The 17285-nt window shown below is 45.9% G+C and overlaps 1 protein-coding gene across 2 annotated transcripts in view; it reads right to left on the reverse strand.

Moving 5' to 3' along the window:
• VPS13A (vacuolar protein sorting 13 homolog A) overlaps window positions 1-17285 on the reverse strand; it is a 2196319-nt gene that overhangs the window by 1983955 nt on the left and 195079 nt on the right. For both annotated transcript variants that reach the window (XM_078675860.1, XM_078675861.1), the window contains exon 7: window positions 11029-11088. In XM_078675860.1, coding sequence (XP_078531986.1) covers window positions 11029-11088 — 60 coding nt within the window. The remainder of the gene's footprint in view (window positions 1-11028; window positions 11089-17285) is intronic.

Below are 17285 nucleotides of genomic sequence, written 5' to 3' on the forward strand. Positions count from 1 at the left end.
CTTTGGTTTGATCGCTTCCTTAGAAATACTATGCCCCGGTGTAGGAGAGTAGGGTCTGCTATCCTATGGTCACCCCAATTTTTGCTTTTTGCTTCACTGGTTTTCGACTTAATGTGGCTGTGGGCCTGCTAATCAGACCCACAGCCTGCTGTTCTCTCTCTAAATTCACAGACATGTACTATAGGTACATAACCAAATTGGTACTGGACACCTTGTCAGCCCCTATACAGTGCACTATAGGTGCCAAGGGCATAGGTGCATCCAAGGCCTACCAGGGGCTGCAGCATATCTTTTGCCACCCCTGGCTGGTACTTAAATCGACACAACTGGCTGATCCCTCAGCTGGGGCAAGGTGGTGTAATCACCCCTTGCTTAGATATAGTATACCTATGTCTAAACCTATATCTGGACACATATATACCTATCAGCCACTCCTATAGCAGGCCTTAACAATCCTGGAGGCAGAGTGCTTGGTTTTATGTAAGATAGTGCTCTGGCATGAGCTGAGCCTGTCTGCAGCTTGCGGAACCATTTCCCTATAGCTGTTCCAGTGATACTGCCATACCATATACTCTTAAGTGCATTATAATCCTCGCGGTTAATGCTAACTTTGGTTTGGCTTTATCAAAACATGTCGTGTTTGGTGTCATACACTTTGGAATACTACCCCCTCACCAGTTCTGGCGACGGGGGTAGCATTCCACCCTTCTAGAGGGAGAAGACATGTTACTTACTGCAAATGCGGTTAATCCTAACCAGAGCCCCAGCATCACAAAATGGATGCTGCTGCCACAGACATGAGTCTGGCCTCCTGCTGCTGACCGATACTCGACAGAGGAGGCTTGATCAAAGGATCTCCTGTCACAGGGAGGTGTCACACCACCCCAGGCAGGAGATAGTGGATTGTAGCAGGGAGGGTTGAATGAAACTAGACACTGCCTGGAGCACACAAGGTGTCCCTGCGCAGATTCCAGTCAAACCAGTTCTGGGGCCATCCAGCCCCAGTCCTGGTGGCAAACTGGACAAAGGAAAGGGGTGTAACCGCCCCCTTCCTGGGTCCCACCCATAGGAGGGACCTAGCAGGTAATCCAGCCCCCAGATTTGGAATATAGGTGGGAGCAGTGCCAATGCACATCAGATTATCCTGACTTAAACTTATGAAACGAAACTCTGGACCCTTCGACATCCCACTCGACGTGGAAGACTGAAGACTCTCCCTTGTGGTCAAGGAGTGACCACCCTGTGCAAACAGGCACCATCCAGCACCTCGACGTTTGCTTTGTTGCAGTTCCCGCCGGAACTCGAGCGACAGATATCGACAAGAGCCAGCTATCCCGACTTCCAACAGCCCGATCCACAGTCCATGCAGAGCTGGGACCCGTGGAGGCGACCTGAAGCGTGGGAGCGGCCATCTTGAAGTAACTACGAAGAGCTGTCTGTGCAGCATCCGAGGCTCCCTCGAAGCTGTGCATTGGAGCGTGAGAAGCTCCAGCCCCGAGCAGCTTTTGCACCGAAGCTCACCCTTCTACACTCCACGAGTGCTGCGTGGGGCCCTTCTGCATTTTCCTGATCGACGCGTTGGTCCGGTCGCTTGCCCGTTGGCTAGTGACCCCTGAACCGACAAACCTTTAACTTTGAACAGCTGATCTGGTTGCTCCAGATTGGCACTCGCCCCCCTGAAAAGGAGCACCCGCTCAGACCTTGCTGGTCCGAGTGTTAAGCCTTCTTTGAATCCTGCGTGGGTTGCCCTTGCCAAGGTTTGTTGACTCCGATCGTGAAGCCGACACCGCCAACAGCGAGAGCCTTCGTGGGACAGCTCGTGATTCACTCCAGGACATCCTCGGTGCCCCAGAGTCCACGTGGCAGCGGAGACAAGGCACCCGACAACGACCTGACTGCGCCCGACATTGCCTGGTTCCTTCCTGGTTCCTTCCTGGTTCCTTCCTGGTCACTCGCTAGTGACCCAGACTCTGTCCCCTCTGCTTTCAGGTACCCTTCAACTTCGATCCACCCTTGGATCGCACCAGACACTTCTCTTCTGGACACCTGCTGCATCTTCATCTTCAGGCACCATCGAACTGTGTGACGAAACCCGACACACTTTGGCACCTATGCACCCGCTTCCTGTGGGTGAGGTAACTTACTAGCGCCGGTGTTCTTACACTGGTACACACCTCTAGTGCCTAACTTTAAAGTTTGGTAGTCCTAGTCCAGTCGGAAGACTCCTTTTGCAATAACATTGTAACTTTTACGCACCATTGACTTTACATTGGTGAAAACAGCTGAAGGCAAAAAGTAACTGAGCAAGTACAGAACTAAAGAATAAAGGACCAACAGATTAAATAATCATTAAAGTTAACAGGACGTGCTCTCATGCTGTCAGATACTCTCCCAGCAGCACTCTTTAGCCTGAGTGAATTTTGCAGGACGTGGTGCAAGACTGTCAGCTACTCTCCCAGCAGCACTGCCTTTGGCATATTATAAATCAACATGTACTCACATCTTCCTTCCAACATACTAAGCTTTAGATTTGGGTGCCACAGAAATAAAACATTTGTTCCATGTCTTCCCATTTTCTAGTACCGCTACATGATTCTCCACCTTTACAACTAGGACAGGTGCTGAAAAACGTGACCAACCCTTGCAAACACAACCTGGTCGCTTAACTCTCACCCAGTCCCCAACCTTGACAGCCAACACCCGATTACGTTTATTAGTGGAACCATACTTCTCCTGTACAGCAGCCCTCACGTCAATTACGCTAGCCATTTTTGCTCCATCAATGGTTTTCTTTTCCATCCATTCTTTACTAAGCTTGGACCTAGCAATCCCTCCCCTTAACAAAGTAAAAGGAGACATTGCTGGGCTTATATGGGGAGAAGTTCTCATAACCTACAACATTTCATTCATCGCCTCTTTCCAGTGCAAACCATTGATGAGCGCAAGCTGTAATTGTTCTTTGATGCTGTGATTTTCCCTCTCCACAAGACCATTGCTACGAGGATGGTAGAGAGAAGTTAAAACATGCTCTATACCTGAATTAGCAAGAACATTTTTCATTTCCCTAGATGTCAACTGGGTCCCATTGTCAGTTACCAACTCCTCGGGAAAACCTTCCCTAGAAAATACATCCTTGAAGAATTTAATGATAGCATCAGAGTTCATACGGTCAACGAATTTCACCTTCGGCCACTTTTACATGTAGTCTATCATGACCAACGCATACTTGGGTGTACTGCCCCCAACATCAAAGGGACCAGCGACATCAAATGCTACTTTACTCCATGGTGTATTTTTGACCACAATGGGATTGACAGGAGATGGACAAGTTACTTGTGACTTGTCACTTAGGACACACATACAACAATTTCTGCGATAACATTCGATCACCCTGTCAGCACCAGGCCAACAGAAGTCTTCCCTTATCCTTCTTTTCAAGGTCCGCATCCCAAGATGTCCCTCGTGAGCTAGTACCAGCACTCTTTCTCGTAGACACTCTGGAACAACCAACAGCCCACTCCTCCGCAGAAAGCTCCCCACAAGGGATAATTCCTTCCATACCCTCCTGAAAGGGACCAAAGCTTCCGGAGTATTCCTGATCACAGGCCAACCATTCACCAGAATCGTCATCACCTCCTGTAATGTTTCGTCATTTGATGCCGCATCCAACCATTCCTGCTCAGACAACGCTCCCTTCGTGGTATCACCAATTGAATTCACCACATACACCATTTCTAAATCATCCACATCCTCTTGATCCTCATCGTTGCCTTCCAATGGTAGTCTCGAAAGACAATCTGCAACATAGTTTTTTACACCAGGCACATACTCCAACCTGCACAGATATTCTTGTAGTCTATATTGCCACTTGGTAATGCGTGGGGTTTCTCTTCCCCCACATTTAGTGGTGAACAGGTCTAATAAGGATTTGTGATCAGTTCTTAAGACTAACTCTTTTCCCCAAACAAAGTTTTTGAAATAATGTACACCCCACCACATGGCCAATGATTCTTTCTCTACTGTGGAGTAAGATGATTCTGGACCTCACAGTGTCCTGGGTGCAAATGCAATGGTTCCTTCTTTCCCATCAGTCCTTTTTTGCATAACTATTGCACCCATGCCCACATTACTAGCATCGGTGGTTATGATGCATAAATCATTGGTGTCAAACATTTTGAGAGGACCAGCACCTACAATTCCTTTTTGATAGATTCAAAATCCTTATCACAATCATCGTCCCACACATAATTAATATCTTTCTTCAGAAAATTACGTAACCCACTAGTCTTATCAGAATTTTTTTTCAACAAATTTGGAGTAATACTCCACCAATCCGAGAAATGAACGAAGCTGGTTTTTGTTTTTGGGTTTCGGTGCACACTGAATGGCATCAATAATTTTTACCTTGGGCTCAATTCTATTCCTGGATACATGATTACCAAAATAATCAATGCCTTGTGAAAATGTACATTTCTCTTTTTTTAGAGTCAACCGACTCTCTTTGATAATATTGAGAACCGTCCTGACTCTGCTGTCATGTTCTGTCATAGATTCTCTAAAAATTAAGATATCATCTTGAAAGAACATGACACCTTTGATGTTTGTGAAGAGATTATTCATTAACCGCTGGAATACAGCAGATGCTGACACTAAACCGAATGGTATTCGGATATACCAAAATGCCCCTTCATACGTGACAAATGACGTTAAGTGCCTAGAGTCCCTACTAAACTCAATCTGGTAATACGCTGAAGATACGTCTAGAGAAGTAAAGTATTTGCGTTGCCCAAAGTTGATAACATTTATGTTGGGCAAAGGTTGGCGATCAACCCAGATATTTGAATTGAGATCCCCGAGATCCACACCGCACAAGTACAATGGGTGCCAACCATTCTGAACCTTCGATGGGTTCTATTATGCCAGCAGAAGATAGTTAATCAAGTTCAATTTTTAATTCTTCACGTAAGCCTAATGGTACCTTGCGTACCGTGTGAGCTACGGCCTTCGTGTTGTGTTTTAAAATCATGCGGTGTTGGAAACTCTTAAGTTTCCCCAACTGTTCACTGAAAACCTTGTGGTAATATTTTGCCCATTCCTCAGCTCCTATTTGGTTGACCAGTCTGGAATTAGATAAATTAGTTAATGACTGGTACAAAACATATCTTTGTGTTTAGCCAACACCATGTCAGGGTGATTGGGGTCTAAAATAAACCATAGTTCACCTTGTTCAGACCAATCTAATAAATTGGCACCATCCTTGACAATGTATAGGTCCCACAGCATGTTTACCATCAAATTGAAAATCAGCATTAAACTTCCCACAACTTTCTCTCTTTTGGCCCCATATGCAAAAATTCTAATGCAAGATTCATGCACAACAGTATTCTTAATTTCACCAAAATTCTTTTTGTTCAGCAAAGTGAAAGGAGAACCAGAATCTGCCAGGAACTTTAGGTCTCTCTTGTTCACAGAAATTATGCAAAATGGAAGGTTCCTTTCCGGTGAACCTCCATGGACAATATATTTACCACTGCAATCTCCCCTTGGCTTGTCGAGGATAGCATTAGAACAGTGTTACCCTCGACGTCAGAATCACAGAAATTCTCCTCAATGTTCCTGACTGACTGTGAGGGAGTGGATCGTTGGCCAATGTTTGCCCTGCACACACGTGCAAAGTGGCCTTTTTTCCCACACTTGAAACACGTTTGACTCAATGCTGAGCAAAATCTAGCATTGCACAGATGGGACCTGCTACCACAGTGGAAACACGTGTTTTCACCCGCTTCCACTTTCTCATTCCTGGGTTTCGATGAATATCCTTTGACACTGCGGGGAAAACTGGTACTGGCTTCTTTATTGGGTTGCTTAGGATTTGATCTGGTGTTAAGATGTTTCACCTCCACGGGTTTGGTATACTCGTTCATTTCTTTCATGCAGATTTGTGAATGTTAAATACTTCTCGACATCTTTAACGCTGATTCTAAATCAGGGTCTTCTGTTGCAAAAAGTTTCTCCTGAACTTTCTTATTGTTGGCTCTTTCTATCAATTGTTCCCTGATGATTTCATCCTTGAACTCTCTATAGTTACATGTTGTAGTCAGTGTTCTGAGACTTACAACAAAATCATCAATTTACTCTCCTGGAAATTGGAAATGTTGAAGAAACTTGTGGTGTTGAAGAACTATGTTTTTCTTAGGATTAAAACGTTTGTCTAAGGCACTGATAATGGACACATACTCTCAATTGCTGTTGAAGAACCGCCTCCCTCCCTCCCCCCCCAATGTGAAAACACTTACAATTTCCAATGGTAATGTTTTCAAAATATTCCGACCTTCGGCACCTAAATTGTAAACTAAAAGTGCTTTTTTCTTCTTGGAAGTGAAAGTATCACTATCAATTGCTTCCAAGTATGCTTCAAAGGTTTCTTTCCATTATTGCCAATTCAACAGGTGAGTACCTGGTACTTGTAGAAACGGTGCTGGTGCTACAATTCTCTCCATGAGATATGCACTGGGATAACAGTTATGAAGACCACAGTGGACTTTGTTCAGAGTGTGTTAATGCAAGAGTGTTCATAAAAAAATTATCTTTATTTCCTTATTTTTTCCAATGTGGTTGTCACTGGCAATAGTACAGGAAAGGTTCTCTCAGGTACAGGCAAAGTCACGATTTATTCCATGACGGTGTGTCTGTCACTGAGGAATAATGTAGGTAATCAACACAGGCAGACATACAATGTACTTCCTTATTGGTGTGCCTGTCACCAAGAGCAATGCAGACAGATAGATGGAACTGTGAGAAAAACGGGTGACTTGTCCACACCCAAGATGGCCAACATAGGAAGTTGTGCATTTTTTTTTTTCAGAACCCTTCCCAAACTCCCAAAATGTCTGCCAGACAAACGCAGAAATACTCAATTGACGTGTGCAATATCCCTGCGCGTCCCAATCCCTAGACATGGCCACAGGACATGCAATGTCCTGGACAACCGACATGGACCGATTGTCCAAACTTTGGCAGAGAACTGTCCAGGTACTTGGGTGATGCTGCACAAGTCTCTACAATCGGGTGGTGCCACACAAGTCTCTACACACCCGACAATCCTGGTACCAGGACCCACCTGACAGCGTGGCGGTCCGAAGTCTGATGGAACACCGGCACCCAATGTTCAACGAGACAGAAGCACCACTGAAAGGACGTCCAGACTGCGGTGAGTTTTAAACTTCTTCATTAGTCCCCGTCCACCAGCAACTGCCAGCGTCCGCGTACCCTCGCTCCCACCCGCACTCAGAGTTCCACGCAGGGAACTCTCAACACCAACATTCTACCTACACAAAACTAACTGACATCCATTGTTTTGTAGCTTCAAAAAGTGAAAGACTTGCTGAGTGTTATGTGACTAGTCTAGAAGATTGTATATCTATTAGTGCCATGAACGACAAGTTACTTACCTTTGGTAACGCCTTATCTGGCAAAGACTATGTAGCCACAGATTTCTTACCTCAAAACTATTCCTAGGTGTCAGACTGGTTCTGGAAAATGTATGCGAGCAGTATCCCTGCGCACCAGTAGGTGGCATCAGCTCAACGTGGAGTCATTGGCATTGTCCGCGCCGGATGTCATGTGTGCGGTGCCTATATAGGTGCTACCTCAGCGCATTGACAAAGTGTTACTTTTCATGACTTTATGCCCCAGGAGCACGGAGCCACAAAGACAGTGATCACTGGTGTGGCAAATAGGGCCCTGAAAGGGGGAAGCCCTGTCCCTAGAAATCCATCGCAGAGCAGGGAGGATGGGTGGGTTAGTAAGGAATCTGTGGCTAGAAAGAGTCTATACCAGATAAGGATTTACCGAAGGTAAGTAACTTGTCCATTTCTAACCGCAGATTCTTTACCTTAGAATAAATACCCAAAGCATTACCTCCCCGGAGGTAGGTTTGTGACCAATTGGGTCGGTAAGTATTCTGCGGCTAGGTAAAATCTCTACCTGATAAGCATTACCCAAGGTACGTAACTTTTTCATCTGGTGGAGACTTCTTGCTGCAGATTCCACTTCTTAGAATAGATACCCAAAAAATACCTAACCTGAGGTGGATCTGCAGACCGATTTCACACGAGGAAGTCTTGCAGGGCCGAACATGCAAAGTGCCCATCCCGACGGACCCACCTGTCCAGGCAGTAGTGTTTTGTGAACTTTTGCAAGGAAAACCATGCTGCTGCCTGACAGATGTCCAGGATTGGGACTCCGCTTACTAACGCAATGGTCGCAGCCTTGGTTTTGGTGGAATGAGCACGCAAACCGTCAGGGGGTTGCTTCTTGGCCAATGCATAGGAGAGTTTAATTCAGATCACACTCCAATGGGAGATGGCCCATTTCTGCACAGCCTTTCCCTTCTTTGCTCCCACATATCCAACAAATCCCATGAAGAGATGGTCATCCACCTAGAACTCTTACATGTGGTCAAGGTAGAATGACAACGCTCTTTTTGGGTCCAGTCGGTTAAGTCGCTCTTCATCCTTGGAGGGATGTGGTGGAGTGTAAAAAGTAGGCAGAGTGATGGACTGGCCTACATTAACTGGATAGATGACTTTCGGCAGAAAGGAAGCTCTAGTTCATACAACCAGCTTGTCTGGGTAGATGTTCAGGTATGGAGGCTTGGATGACAAAGCCTGAAGCTCACTGACCCTACGGGTAGAGCTTATTGCCACCAGAAAGGCCGTCTTGATGGTAACGAGTCAGAGAAGACAGTTGTGCAAGGGAGCACACATCAGCAACATCAAGACGAGATTAAGTCCCACTGAGGCATGCTAAAGGGAGAAGGAGGAAACATATGTTGCAAACCTTTAAAGAACCTATGTACAATAGGGGATTTGAAGAGGGATGGCAGGTCAGGCAACCGCAGAAAGGCTGAGACAGCAGAAAGATAACTCTTTAGGGTGCCCAGAGCAGAGCCCTGCTGCACAAGAGAAAGAAGAAAAAGAAGAACCTCAGAAAGGGGAGCAGAAAGGGGGTCTACCTGCTGTTCTGCACACTATGCCACAAACTTGCCACAACGGCAGACTTATACAGATTTGGTGGAAGAAGGTCTGGCTGCCAGAATACCACTGCAGACTTAGGGTGGAAGGTCAAAGGCTGACAACTGTGGCTCCTCGATCTCCACGCAAGTAGGCTGAGTGTTGACAGGTTCGAGTGGAGAACCCTCCCCTGCTGCGGCAACAGGATATCTCTCCAAAGGGGCAGCCGTATTGGACGACCGGTGGCCATGTTCAACAGCTTGGGATACCAAACTCCCAGAGCCCAGTCTGGAGCCATAAGGATGACTTGGGTCCAGTCATTCTGGATCTTCTTGTAAACTCTGGAAGGAGTGGTATGAGCGGAAAGGCATACAGGAAGTCTAAGCTCCACTAAAGACAAAAAGCATCCAGGGAAATGCCAAGATGTTCCAGCCATGTACAGAGATGCAGGGCCTCTTGACAAAGGGTCTACGACCCCTCCCCACCCAGTTTGTAGCAGTACCACATGGAGGTGGTTTTGTCTGAGAACACCTGCACTAGCCTTCCCTTGAAGGAGGGTAGAAAGACTTTTAATGCCAGCTGGATCACCCAGAGCTCCAGAAGGTTGATGTGGAGTTCATATTTCGCCGGAGAACAAAGGCCTCTGATCTCCACCTCTCCTAGATGGCTAACACATCTCTGGAGAGACGCATCTGTCACTACTGTCAGATCTGGTTGGAAAAGGGAGAGGGGTCTGGCATGTCAGAGATTTCCCTGATGTTGCGCCCACTGGACCTTCAGGTCCCACTGCAGAGTCCGCATATGGCAGCGGACATGCCTCACAAGCAGGATGCAGGAGAAAATGAAGCACAGCAGCCTCAGAGTCAGTCTCACAAAAATCCAGAATAGAGGCTGAAACATCGATATCATAGTCCAAGTATCTTGGACTCGCCGTTCAGGGAGATAGGCCCAAAACAATAGGCCCAAAACAGCAACATGTCCAGAACAGCTCTGATGAAGGGGGGGGGGCATCTGAGAGAAAGTCAAATGTGACTCCAGCACACTGATAGTGAACCTCAGTTTTATACTGGGGAATTATTTTCACAGCAAACTAATGACAGAAGGTGGTGTCCACATGCCCTCCCTGTTTCCTAAAGACCTGGTCAAACTATTGACTTTGAAGGGGAGGACACACTGCTTAAACATGGTAAGTCAGACACACTGCTTAGACAATGGTGGGTGCACCATTCATGGTAATGTGAAACAGCCCCTTAAAACTCAGTTTCTTCGGGAAACAGTCTCACATTATGTACCGTAAGACTATCCAGAGGGTAAGAATGTAAATATAATGTTGTGTTAAGCAGGTAGCCTCCACAAGTAGGATCTACAAATGGTGAGGCCTCAGACTATGTTTGCTGGAAGGGATCCAGAGTATACAACACAGGCTCCCACGTAGTGTCCTCATTCCTATTCTGGACATCTGGAGGGTCTAGTTGTTGCATGGGTTAACAGATTAGCCACTAAGAAGCGAGGATGGAGAATGAATGTCAAGTGTGCCTGGAAATGGTGGAGCTGGAGCCAGTGTCACCACAGAAAAGATAATTCTGGACCCAACCCTAGATGGCAGAATAATGCACAGCATGTGAATCCAGAAAGGATTCCCACTGCAAACAGTAATGTGTCTGCTTCTGAATTCAAAGGCTAAGTAGAATACTTAGAATGTTCTGGTTCTGGTAAATAAGGCAATGGTGTAAACCAGTCTGGAATTAAAGAGAGGAGCAACTTAGTGTAGCAAGGTTACTACCACAGCACAGGATGCAGAATTAATTTGCAGTATACCACCAAGATGAATGAGATAGTGGCAGCCTTAACAAACACACTCCAGTCTTTCCCACTTATGCAACAACATTTTATATGGCTGCTTAACTGTAATTTATATATATTTATTTCTTCATATTGACATTCCCTAAAGTATTATATCATGGAAACAAATTAAAGAAGTCAGAACAATCTCTGAATATGAAGACTTAAATACCTGCAGACTGAGATTCTGAAGTGAGACTCCAAATGACAATGGGTAGTCTTGATTTGTGATCTAAAAACAAAAGAAACAAAAATGAAATGTGTTAAGAATATTTGCATCGTGCAAAGGCGGTTTAACACATAAAAAGCAATGGCAACCATGTTCAAATATTATGTGCCATGCTTTACAGTTATATGAACCTAAAGGGCAGAAGACAGCATTTTTGTAGTTCGAGGGTAAGGAATAAATAAAGTTAGCCTCACACTGGTGTCACAATGTTATGTTACGTTTCATAATGTTATATGTTCTATGTTGTGTGATGTTATATATTAGAGACCTTTTCATACCATTCATTCTGCCTCTGCATTGGCAGGGCCTTTCAGCAATGACAGAGTCTGGGTGCCATCCAAAAAGGCTCCTGAGTGAAACATTCCCCAAGCACCCGAGCTCTATTTGGCATGGAATGATGTGGTACTAGTGGTGTAATGGAACCTAGCTGCCCCCTTATGTTAATTAGTCATATACAAGGAATTGTGGAGACTGATTGTTGATACCCAATTGTTTATTCATGGTTATGCTTGGTGCACTGTAGACCATGTGTGTGAGAAATGTAAATGATTATCAAAAGTGTACATATAACATAAGTAGTATTCTCTGTCACTGGGTGCCATAGCTTGTGTTATTTAGAGCCTATTTAGCCAGAAAGACAGTTCGTGCCCCACACCTCTAGTATTACAATGCTTCCTTAAAACACAGAAGTTCTAACTCCTTCACATGTCCCTCAAACTTCAGATGAGGCTGAAAGGAAGTGTGTGTGGTGGGTGGAAGGGTGGCATTAGACTTGATGTACAATGTTATTTTTTAGAGTTTGGTAGTTCAGACCAGTGGGCTTTTCCTCCCCAGAAGCAAGACGTTGTGCCATCTTTCCCTGTCAATGGGCACACTAAAACCTATTCCTTTTTCGTGTCAGAAGCTGGAATGCTGTAGGAAGGGTTTGTAATAGATGACTCTAGTGCACAGTACTCTTCCACCCAAACCTTTCAACGTCTACATGTCATAATTACTAAGTAACATTGTTCAAGATTTTAAAATAGTTCAGGAAATGAATTGCGAACTTCAAAGCTAAAAATTGTGAAAGAGCTTTTTATGATGAAATTGATTTATTTGAAGAAATTTTAAGATACCAGTACAAATGCGACTGGCAGTGAGCTTTGATTTAGTCGTTTAAATATACAAACAGAATTTGCAGTCTCTAGCTCGTGTGAAAGTGAACCTAATGCTAATATGGTTTTTAGTCAAGGTTTAGCACAGTTTATTTACCATCCAGGGCCTTCAAGAAGTAATTTTTAAGTAGACATTCCTTCAAACTCATGGAATATTCAGTACTGCTAAGCCAGAGGACAGCAGCACACATCTACCCAGCACACAAAATTTACATAGAAAGCCTGACCCGGTGTCAGCCTGCATGCGTCTAAGCCAATGTACCCTCTGCGCGACATCTTTGAGCATTTTAATCATTTTAGGGAGGCTGCTAACAGGCAAATGTTAGGCGCAACGAAGGTTGAGCAAATAAGATTTTTAAGCAAGTCAGGGTCAAATTAGACTTCAGATCCACAGCGAAAATCCATCTCATAGAGCGAAACAACATGTTATTCTTTCAGGGGTGAGTATTATGTTTTTAGAATTCCATAATACAAGATGCAAGCAAGCAATTGAAGCCTTGAGGAATGTTTGCTGAGAAATCAGCCACCATATCTGATGAAAAACCTAATATATTTCTTAAGGTTCTTGATCCAATTCAAGTAAAATTAGAAATTCCTCCTTATATTTAGGGATGAGGTATAACAAATATATATTTTAGAACATGCTGAGCAAATGTGTGTCCTGGTCCTCTCAGCCTCTAGTACCAGGCATTTCACAAGTATGGGGTTTGGGGGATTGTATATACCTGTACATTTGGCACGGAGATCACACTGCTCCAGGTGAGGTACACAAACCGTTTTTGTGCATAGCGAATGACTGATGAGCTGTGTCAGCGGAATGATAGAATCTGTCACTGTACAAAAACATGACCGAATGGCATTACTGGGAATCTGGGTTACAATATATTTTGTGCTTAGGGGCTATCTTCAAAGAGGAGTATGGGTTGACAACCCCCAAATAATCACTCAGTTGGGTACCAACCCAGCAGTGGCAGTCAGGTGCAGATAGTCGCCATCTTAACTCAATTGATTTGGAGGGTTTCGTAGCCTGTGAAGTTCAGGCAGTAGTGCTTCAATAGGGCAGGTGAAAAGGCTTTGAAACTAGTTTCCTATCGGGCCTTTTATTTGTGTCCTTAATTTTACTGGAAAATGCACCGATCGATTTCTCCACAATTACTGTAAAACCTCTTAATGCTGTCCGTGTCTGCAAAGCAGGCTCTTTACATTTCACTTGTTTTACATCACCGTGCATTCCTTGAGATTATTTGCTTTTCTGATATTGTGTTTATGTATGATTTGTTCATGTAACATGTGACGTGTGTAGTGCAAACTGAGAAATGAGTCTCCTTGAGGTGTCTTGAAGAGCGCAGGTTGAGATTGGGTGTTTCTGATGAGGGATGATTGAGAACTCTGGAGCTGAAGCCCAAGAGAATGGGTTTCCCACAGTTTGTTTCAATAGGCTGTAAGGGGTTCAGTCTACATGGACATTCAATCCTTGGCTCCTCAGCACATCGCACTGAGCGTTGGTCGCATGCGTGCCACATGTAATTGTGGGAAACTGGGTGATGGGTCACAGCTGTCGAAATATGGTCAGCACCAAATACTGGCCAAATGACCCACTTTCATGAAGCACAGGATTTTAGTCTACTTTGCTTAAGCTAAGCATTTAATTACATAGGCCATACCTCTTAGAAAGGATTCTCAGATATACTTTTGTGGGCATGACTCTTTTAAAGACCCCCAGGCCTTTTTGTCCTACTTCGAGCACTGGCAGGCAGGGTCCAGAGTTGCTGACCACTCTTCAGTTTAAAACTGTGCGCTAGCACCCTGGGCCCTTGCCTGTCACTCACTGCCGGCCAGTGCCAGAATGACTTCAGTGACCTGCTGCAAAAGGGGTTCCAGGCGAGACCGATCTGTGCCAAGGGTCTTGGAAAGCACTGCTCTCGCAGTTGAATTCAGGCCCTCAACTCCTTTCAGTACCACCCCACTGCCTCAACCTGCCCACTACCCTCTGTTACTGGGTTCATCACGTTGCTTGTTGGGGAATCTCAGACCCACACCCAAGGACGGACTGGCCGTACCGGGCATCAGACGTTTCCTTGGAAAGGTGGGGGAAGCTTTTGGTACTGGGGGCAGTACTGTTTTGTAGCAGTACAGCAATTTTAAAAGTACTGCATATTTCCTTGTATATCCAACGTTTTCAGGCAACAATACAACTGTCAAGACAACTCTGGTGATTAATGTAACTGCTGGAAAGAGATTGGAGTTCCCTGCTGCAAAGAGCACCTGCTATGCAGATCACAGAAAAGTATTTTATGTGCATAGCTCAGTGGGTTACTGCCTTTGCCAGAGAGATCCTTTTGTTACTGTGCAGTTCACAAGTTACAATCATTATCTAGGTTAGAAAGTTTTGTTTTTTCCCCAGTCTTTCATTATTTTAATTTTGCTAAAAAGGGTTTATTTGGGTAGAAATAATTTATTATTAGTAAGTCAACCCTAAGAACTGTGATACGTTATGAATCCTGAGTTTGTGCTTCCACAGACCAAGCACTCTTAAAAAATGCCCACAAGAATGGATGACATGCATTTCCGATCACTCCCCCATATGGGCTCACCTCTCTATAGGGGAACAGAAGGTAGGCTGTGTTGTGCCCATAAATCCCTGGTTCCTCCGCAACCCAGAGACCAAAACGAAGATAACACATTTGATTAGCCAGTACTTCCAAGAAAATGAAGGGAAGGTGGAGTCCCCTCCCATCCTTTGGGAAGCGTTTAAAACTGTAATAAGGGGTGACGCCCTCTCAGCAATCGCCGGGCAATGCAAGAAAAGGGAAAAGCAAATGCTTATCGTCGAGCGCGATCTTCTTGTTCTGGAAAGGGCAGCGAAAGCTGATAGAGATCCGGGGGCTCTGCATCAAATGCAGCTTAAGGCGGCCGAATACAAGGCACTGGCCACTGATGCCGCTAAGAGCCTAGCGAGAGACAGGGACGGACAACTGTATGACCAAGGGGACAAAGCGGGCAAATTGATAGCCTGGTTGGACAAGAAACAGAAAGCACAGAGAGTAGTGGCGGAGTTCAGGGATAGTTTGGGCGCCCTCCTAACTGAACCTCAGGAGATAGCTTGTGAGTTCGCAGCACACTTCAAAAAGGTGTACCGAAAGGGATCGGAGCTCCCGGAGGACTCCTCCTCTGCGCTCTTGGCTGACATCAGGCTGCCCACCCTCTCCGACGCAGATCGAGAGACCCTGGAAGGTGCGCTCACTGCAGAAGAGCTGGCCACGGCGATCAACGACCTCCGGCCTGGGAAAGCCCTAGGACCCAACGGTCTCCCGATTGAGCTCTACAAGCTCAAGCCCGACAGGTCTGGGCCAACACCTTAAGCGTATGTTCGAGGATAGTAAAGTTCTGGGGAAACTGCAGAGAGACCAGCACATCACCACATTGGTGGCCATCTCGAAAGAGGGGAAACCCAAAGAGATGTGTACCTCTTATAGGCCGATCTCACTATCAAACGACAAACCCAAAATCCTCGCGAAACTGCTCGCAAATAGGATCAAGCCGATAATCACCAACTTGATCCACCCAGACTAATCGGGCTTTATGCCGCACCGCAACACCGCACTTAATTTGACGACTCCATGGGGTGCTGGGACGCTACCACGCGATCCAGGAGGATGCAGTCGTGGTCTCGTTGAATGCCGCAATGGCATTCGACACGCATGAATGGCCATACCTGATGGCGGTCCTCAAAAAGTTGGGCTTCAGCCCTAACTTCATTGGGTGGATACGTCTCCTCTATACTGAGCCGCTGGCTCAGGTAGTTGTCAACAATAAGATCTCCGAGGTGTTCACCCTGGAGAGGGGGACGCGACAGGGCTGCCCACTCTGTCCCCTGCTTTCCGCCCTCTCCCTAGAGCCGCTTGAGGCTTGGATACGACAGGACCTCTCACTACGGGCTCAAGTGGGCTGAGGGGTGGGAGGACCGGATCTTGCTCTATGCAGACGACATCCTCTTGTATCTCGCCTCCCCTTATAAATCACTGAGAGTAGCCTTGAACATTTTCACCAGTTTCGGGAGAAACTCTAAATACAGTATCAACTGGGGGAAATCGTTGCTCTACGTCCTGCATGGCACCCCCCCTCGATGCCACGCTGCTGCCAGATCAAGACAGTCACAGAGGGGTTCACGTATCTTGGTATTTTCATCACCACCGATTTGACAGCCCGATATGAGAGGCACCTTTTACCACCCCTGGAGAGGTTCAAGAGGGCACCACCACCTGGGAGAGGCTCCCGCTGTCCCTGTTGGAACAGGCGGCTCTTTTCAAGATGATGACACTGCCGCGTTTCCTATACGCTCTCCAGAACTACCCGGACCTAGTCCCGCAAAAGAACTTTAAAGAAATTGAGGCCACCCAGAGGGACTTTTTATGGACCGGAACACCACGTATCTCACTCGATAAACTGACACTTGGCAAAGCACTTCCAGACATTAGGAAATACTACTGGGCAGCTCATCTCTCGGCCATTAACCAGGCTACGTACTGTAATGGTGATGATCCCGGTTACGGGATGGATAGGTGGCTCCTTCGGGATGGGAACTTTGAGGCGGCGCTTTACTCTAAGCCCAACAAATACCCCCTAACAAGACATTCAGTTCAACTTTGGCATATTGTGAGCCACAACCTGGGATGGGCTGATAAACTTACGTTGGCTACCCCACTCTGGGTTTCTGAACGATTTGGCACACTGGGTCGCACTAAAGGGTTCAATAACTGGGACTTGATAGGGATCTCCCATATAAAAGACCTATGGTGACCCTATGGCATGGTGTTGTTTGTCTCACTACAGCAGACATATGAACTCGCACAAACGAAATACTTTAGATATGCGCATGTCAAGCACTCACTCCAGACAAACATCCCACCCGGAACACTCATCCCGGAGTACTCCCCCCTAGAGGACTGACTGCTGGATGGTCACTTGGCAGAAAAGGCCATCTCCCTCACATACAAAAAACTCATACACCACACCCCTGACCCCCTAATCGAACTAAGGAGAAAA

Source organism: Lissotriton helveticus, chromosome 2_1 (assembly GCF_964261635.1).
Source record: "Lissotriton helveticus chromosome 2_1, aLisHel1.1, whole genome shotgun sequence".
NCBI classification, from domain to species: Eukaryota; Metazoa; Chordata; class Amphibia; order Caudata; family Salamandridae; genus Lissotriton; species Lissotriton helveticus.